This window comes from Actinia tenebrosa, unplaced genomic scaffold (assembly GCF_029948245.1).
Source record: "Actinia tenebrosa isolate PJP-AT-01 unplaced genomic scaffold, QUT_ActTen_1.0 PGA_scaffold16__25_contigs__length_10494907, whole genome shotgun sequence".
NCBI lineage: Eukaryota > Metazoa > Cnidaria > Anthozoa > Actiniaria > Actiniidae > Actinia > Actinia tenebrosa.
In genome coordinates this window covers 7,051,810-7,067,651 of record NW_028292576.1, presented here as the reverse complement: position 1 = coordinate 7,067,651, position 15,842 = coordinate 7,051,810, and the positions used below count along the sequence as shown (strand labels likewise).

The window sequence follows — 15,842 nt, the reverse complement described above, 5'->3', positions numbered from 1 at the left end:
GAGTATATAATAACAGGTGATATACCATACCTGCAGTGAACTACGATGGGTGCTTGTGATGACGTCAATTCTCTCATGTACGTCACATACTGAACCATCTCAAAAGAACACTAAAGAACAGGAAGAGGATTGTTACTGATACCATCTTGCACTCAATGACTAATTAGCCAACTCATCTTCGACAACGAGGCATTGAATAGACCTCTTGCATGTAATGTCAAAGGAGCTCAATTTGGAGGACAAAACAAAAGAATTTCAACTTATGAGATTTGTTGTGAAGTGTGATCGTCCGGGTTAGTGTAGTCTTGAGAAAGACTGTTGTTGGTGGTGACTGAGGTTTTGGTATTGACAACCTGACAGAAGTCATCTTCAGAGTCCAGTGAGAAAACGAGAGAAGGTTGTCGAAACGTCAGTCACCACCAACAACAGTCTTTCTCAAGACTACACTAGCCCGGACGATCACATTTCACAACAAACTTCAACACCTGGGTTCAAACCATTTACTCTTAAACTGATGAGAATTGGAAATCTATTGTCATGTCCATCAAATTGAGCGGCATTCTGACATGCTGCCAGAAGTCTATTGACCTCTTACCCTGGACATAATTTCCCCCATTTCAGACCACGTGTCATTCCCTAGAGTATTATTACTTTGTTTAATGGTTGCACAAGAAAATACACATGAATATGGATACAACTTAAAGAGAGAATCTTATCCTCAATAGAGCCACATTTTCTCGAAATTTGTTTTACCATTTCAGACCACGTGTCATTCGCTAGAGTATCATTACTTCGTTTATTGGTTGCGTATGAGAAGACATATGAATATCGATACAACTCAATGAGAGAATCTTATTCTCAACAAAAAGACTGAAATGATGGACTGAAATGAGAAAATTTTACGCCCAAGGCAAAGCGGTCTCTTAACCAAGCCATGGTTGATTATTAGGCTATCTGTGGAACAAGCCTAAATCGCGCGCTTGAGTTGGGAAAAAACTACTCAAAGCGATAGTTTTCCTCACATTCGTTCATGTATGATATGCACAAGGTATTGAAAGAAGAGAATGAGATGAGCCTTACCTTAGGGACACCATGATCAGGCCAGCGCGTAAATTTCAGATGAGTAACTTCGATGCTCTCGCCACTCTGTAGCCAAATAAACAAAAGAAGCAAATGTCAATTAAATATGCCCCGGCTGAAGACATCTTGGAGGACGGACTCCATGTTGAAGGTCTAGGTACAATACGATAGAGACCTTTAGCATTACGTTCTTGCTAGGTACCGCAAACTTCAAACGTTCTGGAAGAGCCACCATATTAGATATCATTGATGCCGAGTGTTTCATCATGTTTCTGGGCGTGTGTCTGTGCCTGATCCATGGCGGTTAGCAGTAAACCTGATACTAAAGGTCTCTAATGGGAATGAAACTCACCCCAAGATGTTTTAACGAAAACTTTCTTTCGGTAAAAGAATCGTACATCTTCTTGTCTAGAAGGGTTACTCTGAACCTGCATATAAAGGAAAAATGATGCGTTAAAATTAGGCAAGTTTATGCTTCTGCTATCTCGACAACTAAATGCTGGTCTTTAACTAGCGACGGAATCGAAATCAGGTTTTATTTTTTATTTTTCACTTTAACTACGCTGTTATCTTGTCTTCCTTCCCCATTATTGCCTTCCGCATTTTCATTTTCAATAGCCTTTTCCACGGTTACTTAATAAAATTGATATCGTAAATAGAGGCTTTGCACCATCACGTGATGGCAGCCATGACAGGAGGCAGAAAAAATGAATCTGGTCTAATCTAATTTACATGAGAAAGAAATCAGTTCTCCAAGGGAGCGCTACTCTACTGTATGCCTCCTGTCATGGCTGCCATCACGTGATGGTGTAAAGTCTCTATACTCGATTTGTGGACAAACTTTGTAAACAAAGGCTTCATTTACAAGGAAAAGAAAACTAATATCAGTCAATAAACAATGATTTTTCCACGAATTGAAAATAACAACAAAACTTCGCTGCAGCATATTAGCATGTGCACTGGGCTTGGCTTGTCCACATCCCATGATGCAACAATCGTGACGTCGAGAAGACTATTTGAATTAACACTGAATAAATAAAGAGATACCACCAACATACTTTCTTGGTATGACGAGATCTTCTGATTCTGGCCAGTATCTATGGCATTTGACCTGTTTTAATACAGAAAGAAAAAAGGCTGAAGATAAGTTAAAAATATATATAACAGTTTTCCGTTTTAGATACTATGATATAAACACGTGGGATGCTGAGAGAACACGAGAAAAGCATAGTATGGTTTCCAGCTTCTCAAGAGAAATAAAACAGGAGTTTTAAGAATAGCGCGTTTTGATAAGTACGATAACGTTGTCACACCCAAGCCCTGTAAGGGCCACTGCGTTATCAGTATGATTGTTTAAATTATGACTGTCGCGCGTTACCCTCATAAAAAAAGTTCCTGTGATTGGATGCGGAGCGAATTGGACCTCTATGATTGGCTACAGACATAGCCAATCAGAACCGTAATAAAGGCACGGACACACGGTGTAACATTGCGCGCAACATTGCAGGCAATGTTGCTGAAGTAGGACAGTTTTCTACTTCAGCAACGTTGCGTGCAACATATTACGTCGTGTGTCATAGCTCGCAACATCAATTGCATGCAACATTGCGTGCAGTGTTGCAGTGTGTGTCCGTAGCTTAATAGTATCAAGAGTTATTACTTACCTTTCCTCCCTCTCTTTCAAGGGTTGGCATGACAATCACTTCAACATTCTGTTCCCAAATCATTTGCCAGAAATCTTTTGTTGTATTGGGTAATGGGCCCTGTGTTGCTATATAGTGGTATACGTCCTCTCCTACTGGTACTCGAATATGGCTGGCATTGATGTAGTCTTCATTCCCTTCACCACTCAGATGCACTCGTGTTTCATTAACTAAAGAAATACACCAACATTACATTTATAATTATTAGCTGCTGTAATATTTGTAATGGAAAAGGGTTATAGTTTACAATGCTGTTTTCTTACAATAATTTTGCCAGGACTCAAAATAATGGCTGATAAGTTGCCAGCCAAGATGATCAGCCAAATTAGATTTAGCTTGTAATACATCATATCTGGCTCAACGTTACTGGTCAAAATGACCAGCAAGGCAAAGATTTGACAGGACAAGTCCCAGTTCTGGCCGGACATTATTTGCCAAGACCAGACGTTATTTTAAGCCCTGTTTGATAAGTTGGCTGGGCGCGTGCAGTTGGTATCAGCACCGTGCTTTGTTTACTAAGACAGCACAGTTCCCAACCAATCAAAACGTGCGTAGAGAGGTAAATATACAATAAAAAAATTTAAAAAAGCATAACTCTCGTACTTACAAGGCAAGACGTTTCTGTATCTGTTCTTGTCTTTATTTTCTGGGTGTTTAGAAACACTGCAATCATCAGTGGGTTTGATCTCCCTTAGAGCCTGAAGACGAATCAAACCATGATTGTACTAAAAAATATTGAAACAAATAGCACACCACTACTGATCTATTCACAAGGGTCTCAACGTACTCCTCATTACAAATAAAGTTACTGAATCGATGAAGTCACAAAATTATTTTTAAAGATTTTTTTCTGGTGACACTATTAGAAACTGTATGTAAAGATACGATATATAGTGCGGAATGTCAGTGCGATAGAGCAAAAAGCTGAGATATGGGTCGTTTAATACAAAAATATCCCCATACATTTTCTGTTATTTGAGGCTGGATCTAAGGTGATCGGATCCAGTCCAAAATAAGAGAAAATGTATGGGGATTTTTGGAGCTTAAATATCCAATATCTTCGTTCTCGTTCTACAGCTCGCAACAGTATTAAAGTTGGCAGAAATAAAGGCAATGTTGTGTCCTTTTCAAATATGAACATTTAAAACTGAATTGCAAAATTCGGAATTTGATGACGTTACTCTTTGGTACTCTATCGTAAAGGTAAACGCTTCCCTACTTTATGTTGCACTTCAAAGAGATTTGAAAAAAGAAAATAATAAGAAAAGGAATAAAAAACCATTGCACATCAAAGAACCAACCAACCAACCTTAAATTCATCCGCCATAACATTAGATTCGATTTTGGACTGTAAAGCTCCAATCAACATCTTGAGTTTGTGTCCCGTGTACCTGCCACCGGATGTGACGTCAATCAGGGGACCGCTGGCTTTACTGGCCATGTCTCCTTCGCTGCTACTGCAGATGAATGAGAAGGGAGTTTAAATAATTACGAAGCACAGACACTTACTTATCTATAATAGATCTTGGCTGTAGTTTTATCCCATTTCAGACTACGTGTCATTCCCTAGAGTATCTTTTTTTTGTTTAACGGTTGCGCATGAGAAGACACATGAATATGATACGACTCAAACAAATAATCTTATTCTGAAGAGAATGACACGTGGCCTGAAATGGGAAAACATTACGCACAAGGTAAAGAGGTTTATTAGAAGTTTGGGTGTTTGGTTGCCATTAAAAATAATTTTATCGGTGTGAATTAGTATCTCCTTCATTGACGGAAGGAAAGAAAAAAAAAAGAAAAGAAAAGAAAAGAAAAGAAAAGAAAAGAAAGAAAGAAAGAAAAGACAAGAAAAAACCGACGTCTGGAAGCTGACATCGAGAGATAATCGTATTATGCCTATTGCTTTACCTAAATAAGAAGCTATGCTGGTAAAAATCTGCCCCACCCAACATGACTGCTGCATGAGAAATGCACAAAAAATGACATGGTTTAGTTTCCTTACCTACTATGCAGGGTAACAAATCCATTCACTTTGCGCTTCGACGAATAATCTGAATCACCTGAAGACGACCATCCATCATCAGACGACTTAAGCAAAGACTCCTTTCTAGGAGGGGGTGCGGGGAGGTCTTCATCGTCCCCCAATGGGATGGACGTGGTGGGTACAGGTGGTGGAACATCAGATATAGTCCCATTAAGTTCTGTATTATTACTATCAATATTGCCAATATCTCTATTCATTCCCATTTTACTATTATCTTGTAACATATCAAAAACATTTATATCCTCGTAATCAGAGTCAGAACTGTCGAAAGACTGCGTCTTTCCATTCGATTTATTATTAGAACTGTCAGATAAGTGCTTGCTTTCATACGATCCCGAACTAAGTCTTTGTAATGAATCCCCAGTGCTATATTCTGCTCGGCTGTCATCGATGGTATAATTCTCTTGTCCTGTTAATGACTCAGCATCAGAATCACTATTTATACTATCAGCATTATTTAGGTCATTGCTGCGGGGTGTGGTAGGCGAGGGTGGTGCTGCTATAGAACTAAGGATAGACGACAGAACAGAGTCTGTATCTCGTTTGTGTAGGGTTGGTTTGGGTTGTTTATTCTTGCTTGGTGAGTTGAATTCCTTGTTGGATTCTGATATTGCGTTAAGCAAGTCGATGATTTCATCTTCATCTTTGACTTCAGAAGAACCTGTTAAACTCTAAAGAGAAAACGGAACACTCAACATTCAGAAAATGGTAGAAGCAACATCGCCTAGTTCAAATAATTTGCCTAGAGCCAAGTTAAAGAGTTCCCTGCTAGCAGAGTCTTCCTCGAGAATTCCTGAGGGGTACTCTGCTAAGATCCTGGGGGGTGGGGCCGGGGGTGGGGCCGAGGGTGGGGCTGGTCACACGCCTCCCTTTTGTTAAAATTTATGCAGTTTAAATTTTTAAATCCATTTTAAAGAATTTAATGAGCATATTTAATGTTATTTGGTCCTTAAGAACAACATAGCAACAAAACAACAACAACAACAACAACAAAAAAAAAGAAACTAGCATAGCAAATGCATACGCCCACAAACGGTACAGCACAGCACAGCACAGCATAGCATAGCATAGCACAGCGCAGCGCAGCACCGCATTTATATGGATATTTTCTATTTATTTTTTTGCTTCACTTTTATATTACTTTAAGTCGCTTATCCGTCTCTTAATTTGATTTATCTTTATCCAGTGCATGAATGCTCAGTTCCAAGATATACCTGAACATCGAGACTCGATAGAAAAGTTTAAAATGAATGGTTGGTTTAGAGTATTTAGAGACTCACTTTGAGCAAATGATGCAAATTAGTTGTTTTAGTAGCGACGTGACATGCTCGTCATATCCTGCAAAGCAAAACATGCAATAACAGAAAACGGCGTAATTAATGCATGCAAAAACATGCTAAAAACTACAAATACAATTAAAAAACTCTGTTGATTAAAGTGTTTGTGACGTCATGGCCGCCATATTGGATGTATTTTGTGGGCCATGTCTTCCAACATGTCTTTTATTATTGAAAAAATATCATTAATAAAAGTTATGATAATTGGTGATGATGACAAACTGAAAAATGAACGAACGAACGAACGAACAAACGAATGAACGAACGAACAAACGAATGAACGAACGAACAAATGAACGAACGAACAAACGAATGAATGAACGAACAAACGAATGAATGAACGAACAAATGAACGAACGAACAAACGAACGAACAAACGAATGAACGAACGAACAAACGAATGAATGAACGAACAAATGAACGAACGAACAAACGAACGAACAAACGAATGAACGAACGAACAAACGAATGAACGAACGAACGAATGAACGAACAAACAAACGAACGAACAAACGAATGAACGAACGAACCAAAGAAAAAAAAAAACGAACAAACAAAGGAATGAACGAACGAACGAACAAAAAAAAGAACAAACGAATGAACGAACGAACGAACGAACGAACAAAAAAAACGAACAAACGAATAAACGAACGAACAAAAAAACGTATCTGCGTACGAACGCAAGCATGTTCAAAATGAAGTCTCATCAGTTTCGTTTATAGGGGAACATGTACCAGCATAACCCCTGTTTACTAATATTCTCTAAATATGTATTTATAAATTAATATGATTAGCGCTGATTAGTCAAAACTTTCATGACCTCATAACCCGACCTTATAATTGATATATCTATAGAGACACATAAATAAAGAATATTAGGATATCCGTTATACTATTCACGGTGTATGTTATTACATACTTGACGTTATATCTGCCCGTCACATATATTCATACGAACGCCTTATTTGGAGAATGGCCCCTAAGCGATATACGTCCGGATTTGCGGCTTTTTGCATATATTTTAATAATGAGCAATAATGGCAAAAAGCGCTAAAAACTAGACTTTCGATTGAGATTTGGTCCCAATTTTCGTTTTGGGTTAACACTCAAAACATTTTTTCAAAACAGTTAGAAACTGATGTACTATGATAAAATGCCTGTTGGAAGCGTTTGCTGCATTTGTATTAGAATGTCGCTTTGTCAGGCTTTTTTATAGATAAATATATGGGAAATAAGCAAATGAAGGCCTAACCCTCATTTTCGATTCCAATTTTTGCTTTGGGTTAACACTTTGATTCCACTTTCATCGGTCATCTCCACTTCCAAACAAGTTAACTTCCTAAATAACAAGATTTTAGCCTTGTACAACAGCCTTTCTTCAAGAAAATAGTTCTGGCGCTCACTGCTTGAATACGAAAAGAATTCTATCTTAATCGGTAGTTGATTGATTTAAACATAGGATACGAATCAAACTCTTCAGTACATTGGAAACGATAACACTGAATCGAGCTGCAACTAAAGACCATTTCATTTCCGGAGTTTTAGAAAGCGCAGTACATCAGGCAGCTGACATTTTATGCATCAAAAACGTAAAAGAAATTTAAAAAATGAACACGACGTTTGCACGGTGGCGTCATTTGACTACCACTACCAAAATGTTTCGAATTTTCTTTCTTATTCAAACTGTGATGTTTAATTGTCCAAGGATTCTGGTAGTTAGAGTAAATAACACCATAATGCGAGTGCCCTATTAAGGTTACTTGCGACCTTCGGGGGGTATCTTTTGTTAAAGACTCTCTTTACTCGCAATACGTTCACTAATTTTTTTAAAGACGTTTTACCGCATAAAAGACGAAATACTCAAAATATCAAAAATCGCTTTACAGGCACGGTTGCGTCACTGGGAATGAACAAGTCCCTTGGACCAATCACTGCACGCGAGTAAAATCTTTATCGATACCCTGAAACAGACTCTCGCCTGATCTAAGTCAGGGCAAGGTTAACTCACAGACCTGAGCCCAAACCCGACGAAAACCCCTCAAAGCAGGTCCTAATTAAACAAGGGAGACCTAAATTTTACCGTCGCTGCTAACTAATAAAGTGGTAAAAGCGATCACTATGATGATTGTGAATATCTCAAGTATCAACTTCAAGTCATATTGTACTAAAAAAAACACACTCGAACAATGTTATTGTAATCACGAAAAACTGAAACACAAATAACAATGAGATAAGCTGATTCAAACTGATGATTGTAGTTACGAATCCCTGTCATGACCTAGCGAACCGAAAATTATAGTAATATAGCCGCAGATATTAGAAATGTGGTCTCTTTTTACATTAGACATTTCTTCCATATCAATCAATCAATCAATCAATTTTTATTTACTAACAGACTAAAATATATACTGATACAATATTTTGAAAACAGAAAGTTTGGTAGTAGCGGCTAACTGTTATTATAGCCATACAAGGATAAGATACTTTAAATCGAAACATTGTGTGATTTGGAAATGAATTCTATTTACTAGAACTAATAATCTAAAAGTTACTAGTAATCTCATTATGCTGAGGATTTTTTTGATTATCCTTTCGGTTTGTTTTGTCGCTCTCTTCAAGGAGAATAAGAATAAGAATAAGAATAAGAATAAGAATAAGAATAAGAATAAGAATAAGAATAAGAATAAGAATAAGAATAAGAATAAGAATAAGAATAAGAATAAGAATAAGAATAAGAATAAGAATAAGAATAAGAATAAGAATAAGAATAAGAATAAGAATAAGAATAAATTTATTTGTAAAGCGCAAATTCAATATACATTTTCAAATGCGCTTTTCAAAGATTCCCGAAGGATGCTTATGGACAGAAATAAATTCGAGCGCCCAAAAACTTTACAATTGTTTAGCTAATGCTCGTGAATCACATTTTGAACATATTTTGGGCAGCCAACCTAAAAACATCGTCTGAGTAACTCAAATGACGTACAGGCTCTTGGCGATTTTCAGATCTAAAAATATCGCGGACAGACGGATATAGAATTGGATCAAAAGTCGAGTACCAAGATAAATATATAGCTATGAAGGGCATGACTAAATGATGTTTATGGAATCTTACTTGGTGTTGCCGTCAATGAGCCATCAAATAAAATACGCAAGATTACTGGAATATTTTAGCTTCAGAACCGTTCAGTTTAGCGCCACACAATACGAGCTACCTTCTGTTGTATATTTGGAATAAATAGCTATACTATTCGGCGTAACGATTAGATTTAAATCCTGGCCGGCTTTTATTGTATACCAAGGAAAATAGCTTTCAGGTATATAAAGATTTTTAAAACAAAGCTGTTTTAAGTAGATAAGTGGCTGTACCATGGAGTATGTCGTAGTAGAAGAGAGTTATGCAAGTGACACAGGGGTTAAGTTGACACGCGCCTCAATGAATATTGTAAAGTATAAGATTCCTCACTTTAAACTGCTTCAAGATACTTCTGAATAAACACGAGAAACAACAGCCAATAACTGATAAATAAATAAATGAATCATGCGAAGCTTCTTATCGCTAACTGCTACACACAATTGAAGATTAAAAGGTTGTTTAATAGCAAGACAGGGGATTCCGTTTGTATCATTGATGGAGACACTTTACTAAGGATCAATCAAGTCAGTAAAAATAGCAACAGCCTTACCGGCAATCAAGTAAATAAGTAAATAAATGTATATATATAATAACAAAGATATAATCAATTAGATAAAGAGACAAAACTTACGGCAAACAGTAGAGTAAGCATGGTGTAGTAGGAAGGAAGATAAAGTGTTATTTCATCGTTTTTATAGACACGAGGTGCTGTGTGTAAGGAATTCAAAAGATGTGAATCGAGACAGGAACTGAAGGCATTTGAGTACAGAAAAAGAGGTGCGGAGTGAATGGGTTATTATTTATAGCATCAAGATATATGACGCGTCCTTCAGCGGTATGCGTGACCTTTGAGATCAAGTATCAACTAACTAATCTTAAAACTCGCGTAACACAATCCCGAACATTTCTTACCAACTATTTCCAGTTACCGTCCGAAATTTAAAACATTCCTATTTCCTTGCTATTGATTTGTTGTATGCAAAGTCATCCCGCTCTATGATTGGTCGAAGGGATATTTCGGTACCGTGACCGTGTCGAGTGCGTGACGTTATAAATTTTTTTTTTACTTTAGCTTATAAGAAAGCAGTATCGACCATGATTTTAATGCGAGACGTCCTTTATCCCTTTTAATCCAGATTTTTCAATCTTGATTAGTTATTTCAAGGTTGGGATGAGTTGATATTGCAAGGTATGACGGGACTGTTTTAGGGAACGAAATATAGACACTATCTGGGGAAAAAAACTCTCCCACAATGCTATACATTGTCAAATCAACTCATTCCCCCTTAAATTTGAGGAGTGGCTAATACTACAACGCAGGGTAGTCTTAGGGTAGTCATGTCATTTAACGTTTCTCTACATAGGTTGATATCAATAGACGTCACTTCCGGTAATAGCTCTTTTTTGATGGCTTGTAGAATTCTGGAGGTTGTTTTGATCTCTTGTTTTCGGGTTTGATGTCGTGAAAATAGTCAAATACAATAGTTTGAGGACTTATTTTGATATGTTTTGACTTAGCATCCGCTAGTTGCCCCCAGTCAACCGCTTGTTTGCCACCCAGTCAACTCCAAAATGTCACGTGATTGATAGTAAGCATTACGAAGCATTGCGTGACGACCTAAAAGCGTCTGCGTAGGATGTTATCTCGAAAGCTGGTATAATGTAAGATATACCATTTTTTGCTTACACGAAAATGAAAAAATAAAATAATTCTATTTCCGTAGTAATTCCACTCTATCGAAACCAAACGTTTGGCTGCGGCGGAACCACTCCTTTACATATTTAAACAATACAAGGGTGAAATTGTGCTCTATAAGACCCTTTTTTATATTGATGACATTTATTTTATTATTTATTTTATTTTATAAAGGTGTTTTTTTTTGTGGTGTGGTATTATTTTTATTTATTAATGAAAATGTAAATGTGTTTCTTCAAAGCTAATTTCTTGGGGGAAAATCCATCCGGGCCTCCTTGTTTTAGACCATGCGCTTTAACCACTTTCCTCTTGGACAGGAACTAAGGGTAGTGAGAAATGTCAAAATGACATTTTACCCTGGTTAACTAGGACGGCTTCCCCCCTCCCCCCTCCCCATCCCCCCAATACAATTCGCTCTGAAGAAACAAAAATATACACCCTTTATCATTTAAACTTTATTTAATTTCAAGTTTTAGAGATTTCTAAGATTTATTTTTTATGTAGTTTCTATTTTAATAGTTATGTTAGATTAGCAGTTAGTTTGGTCTTAGATATAATTGAATGACCTCGAGGTGGACAGAATTGTGGGAGTGAGATTTGAATGCAACATGACGAAGCTTTTATATATTATTTTTAGATATGGTCCTACAAATAACGAAGAAGGTATAAAAGGAGAGGAGAGGAGAGGAGAGGAACCGACATTACACGAGAGGAGAGGAGAGGACACAAGACGAGAGGAGAGACAACAAATGACAAGAGACGAGACGGGACGAAACGAGAGGAGAGATGAGACGAAAGTAGAAGAGTTCCCGCGCAGACCACAATTTCTTTTACACACTAGCTATTTCAAACCACAAATAATCATATGTGAATATTAGAAGCATAACCTTATTAGGCAAACAGTTGATGTAGGTGTTTCATACATACCTCTTCCTTATCTTCAAGTGTTATGTCAAGGTCTAGGCTATTAGATAGAGGTGAGCTGTTTTTGGAGTCAGATATTTTGATGTTGTCCTTGTGTTCTTTTGATGAGGTTTGCGTCACAGCTCCGCCGGGTCTAAAAATACAAACAGATTTGAAATCACCAAGAGATCTATGACTTTTATTTAGAAAGGTCTATCTTTAGAAGGATTCTTTTCTCATAAAGAGCTAAATATATATTTGCACTAGAGTGGTTTTATTGCACTAGAGTGGTTTTATTGCACTAGAGTGGTTTTATTGCACTAGAGTGGCTTTATTGCACTAGAGTGGTTTTATTGCACTAGAGTGGTTTTATTGCACTAGAGTGGTTTTATTGCACTAGAGTGGTTTTATTGCACTAGAGTGGTTTTATTGCACTAGAGTGGTTTTATTGCACTAGAGTGGTTTTATTGCACTAGAGTGGTTTTATTGCACTAGAGTGGTTTTATTGCACTAGAGTGGCTTTATTGCACTAGAGTGGTTTTATTCAACCCGTGAAATAGTAAGATCTCATTTCCATTGTTTTCTAACACAAATCCTGCACTCTGATTGGCTGAGCTACTAGTAGTCTATTAGTGATAGACCACAAGGTTTTAAAATTGTTTGTATCCATTTATTTGACCGAATGGTATTCAAATAAATAGTCCATTCGGCTTTGGGCCTCATAGGCTATTGACTCGTAGACTAATCGAGCTGCTGGTCTAATTATTAATCACACGTTGACTTGCATTTTTATGCTTTTACCAGACTAAACATTACTAGTTAGATAGTAATGTTTGCACTACAGTTCCCTGTGTTATTGAGACAGCAAAATAGGGGGAAAAGTCCAATGATACTAAAGAAATAGCAAGGCGCAAACAAGGACGTAAGCGCGGGAGCGAGCGTGCAAAAATAAGAAGCATTTATCTAAAGTGCACTTAAGGTCATGATTAAAATTCCATATGTCTATAAATAATGGTGATCAAGGGCGAGAAAGAAGCCAGAGATAAGAATAGAGGTCATTTATTTAGAGAGTCGTTAAGACCCTTAATAGATGACTTAATGGCTTTAATTGGTCTCAGGAAAGGTAAAGATAAGAATGAGAGGGGGGTGGGATAATAGAACGTAAATAAATAAATGTTTACTGAGCGTGTGTTTATTTTTTAAATAAGAAGAGGAGAATGGGGCGCGAGAAACAAGGAAAAGGGGAGGGGTGTGGTGGGGAGTACAGGTCTAGGGCTGTACTGATAGGTGATTGATTCTTTTCTGTATTTTGAAAGGGAATGAATGGGCGAAGAGAGATGATGGGGGAGGTGTGGGGGGGGGGAGGGGGAGGGGATGGGTGACGTGGTACGTTGCTGAGATCGATAAAATATGATCCATGTATGCTAAGTAACAAGAATAAGGAAAGGAGAGAGAAGAGAAGAGAAGGGAAGGGAAGGGAAGGGAAGGGAAGGGAAGGGAAGGGAAGGGAAGGGAAGGGAAGAGAAGAGAAGAGAAGAGCAGAGAAGAGAAGAAAGAGAGACAGAGAAGAGAGAAGAGAAGACAAGAGAGAAGAGAAGACAAGAGAGAAGAGAGAGAAGAAGAAGAGAAGACAAGAAGAGAACAATACAAGAAGAAAACAAGAGAATACATATACGATACAAACAAGAAAACAAGAAATACAATAAACAAAATCATAAGAGAAAAATAGAAAGATAAAATGAAAATAAGAGAAGCAAATAATACAAATATAATATAATAAAATAATATAATATAATAAAGAGATAGATAAAGATATAAAGAGAAGAGAAGACAAGAGAAGAGAAGAGAAGAGAAAAGAAGAGAAAAAGATGCGAGGAAACCTCGACTATTTGAATACTTAATTAACGATCATTAAAAAGCGATACGTCACGACAAAAATGAACATCAAGTTTCTTATCTTACCTTCTTATCTCCAGGCTGACTGTGGTGGTTACTTTCCTCAACATTCCAATCACCCTCGCATGGCTAAGACCATAAACATCTTCATCGTTCACCTAGCAACCACAACCATCAATGATAATCAAATGAGTATCCACATTAGAATGCATAATATATCCATGAAAACATTTGGAAGAAATTGCATTACACACATTTGTACCAATTAGTAAGTTCAGTAGAGCTCAGTAGACCAGAGACCTACAAAACTTTGCACTAATTTGTACAATTTTGTTAGTTGACTTTTTCGCGGACACATATGGTATCGGCATTCTACTTGTAGAATACAACGATTTTTTAACTCTTCGCGAAAACGCGCTGTTTTTTCGAGCTGTTTCGTTTGGAATTTAAAGGCTTTTGCATAAACTAACCAAAAAAGTAAGAGCCGCAAAGCGATATTAATTTTGGCGCGGAATAAGGGCAGCGCAAAACCAGAGGTCCGACTCCAAATAATCCTGACTTTCACGACATATGCAAGCCAGATCGAGTATTCTTTCCAAGTAAGTTAACCCCTTTAAATTTCCGTCGAAAAAATTTCTAGTCAACCTTTAAGTGCTACATAAAAAAATAAATTGTTATTGCAGATCTAAAACGTTATTAAATTTACTACAAATTTTCGACTCCAGAGTGATTCTTCGTCAGGTACGTAAATTAAGTTCAAGTTTCGTTATTATTCATTACGTTTCTCAATAGTGTTCAATAAAAAACTATCCGAGCTAGCGTGTGTCGTCTTGTTTATGCTTGCATCGGTAGTGAACACCAGGGTGTATAACTGAAAATACCGTTGTCCTGAGACCCTGACTAATGCTAATCCAGGTTGGATTACCAAGACGAGATGAGCCTTCATACAAGATTCAAGCTACGATATTTGACATTAATCTACCCTCTGAAAAACTTAGCAATGAAAGGCTAGCTTGTCGAAAATATAGACTCACTTGACTTGGGGGTTCGCTACGGGTAACAGAACCTCTTAAAAAAATTAAATATAAATGCGTAAATCAGTGCGCCAACTTATTTACGATTAACACTCATCTACCTCTGAAATACTCAGCAATGAAAACGCTGGCTTATAGACAAACTATCTACTAGGCTCAAGGGTTTGCTACAGGTATCAAGACCTTTAAAAAAGTTAATAGAAATGCGTAAATTATTGCCAAGTAACGGGTAACAACATCTCTAAAAAGGTGCATATTAAAATGCGTAAATGTGTTCCAATATAGATCACAAAAAGGAGAGTTTTGTCAACTGATTTAGTGAAGATTTTCATGAGGAAATACAAGAGTAGAGAAAGAGATAGGACTGTCTTATCACTGGATATTACCTTCAGTAGCTGGTCTCCAACCTTCAGTCGACCATCTTTTTCTGCGACGCTTCCCGCACTGATTGTCTTGATAAATATTCCCTGCACCTTGAATAGATCAACAGCACTTTATAAATAACCTTGACCTGCTAACCCCCATAGATATGTAGATATTATAATTCACTAGGAGTGGGGTCCCTGTGAAGCAAACCCGTCTGGTTAGATAGCATTCTCTACTTTCACATCCCCTTAATACTTTGCGTCTTTGGGGGGTAACCAGACGGTAAAAACCCACTTACTTTGCTGAAGGCTGATCAGACAATGTTGACAATACCTTGTTGGTATCCAAAAATAAAATGAAGAAGTACAAATAAGGAAAAAGATAGAAGCTTGAAGACGTTTAAGGTAAATTTTAAACTTTTTTTTCGTAAGTCAATTCATTTTTTGTAAGACCAAAACTCTTGATGATCTTTACACGCAAAAATAACTTGGAATAAACTAATAATCGGTATTGTACAGATAAAAGCAGGTATAGTATAAATTCAATTAAGAAACCTTTCAATTTGGGACAGTTTTTTGATTGGTTATCCCCCAAAGACGCAGGGCATTATGGGGATGTGAAAGTAGAGAATTAGCCATTCCGAG

General features: G+C 37.2%; 1 protein-coding gene across 3 annotated transcripts in view; it reads right to left on the bottom strand.

Moving 5' to 3' along the window:
• Positions 1–15,842, bottom strand: part of LOC116302178 (tyrosine-protein phosphatase non-receptor type 13) — a 63,704-nt gene that overhangs the window by 3,402 nt on the left and 44,460 nt on the right. For 2 of the 3 annotated variants that reach the window (XM_089031296.1, XM_031711402.2), the window contains exons 39-49: positions 15,219–15,305; positions 13,865–13,956; positions 11,927–12,056; positions 4,789–5,501; positions 4,093–4,240; positions 3,391–3,481; positions 2,745–2,953; positions 2,139–2,191; positions 1,433–1,508; positions 1,081–1,146; positions 31–110 (exon numbers count right to left, since the gene is read on the bottom strand). In XM_089031296.1, coding sequence (XP_088887422.1) covers positions 31–110; positions 1,081–1,146; positions 1,433–1,508; positions 2,139–2,191; positions 2,745–2,953; positions 3,391–3,481; positions 4,093–4,240; positions 4,789–5,501; positions 11,927–12,056; positions 13,865–13,956; positions 15,219–15,305 — 1,745 coding nt within the window. Of the gene's footprint in view, positions 1–30; positions 111–1,080; positions 1,147–1,432; positions 1,509–2,138; positions 2,192–2,744; positions 2,954–3,390; positions 3,482–4,092; positions 4,241–4,788; positions 5,502–6,110; positions 6,169–11,926; positions 12,057–13,864; positions 13,957–15,218; positions 15,306–15,842 lie in introns of those variants that run through there. The other variant, XM_031711403.1, reaches the window with a different exon arrangement.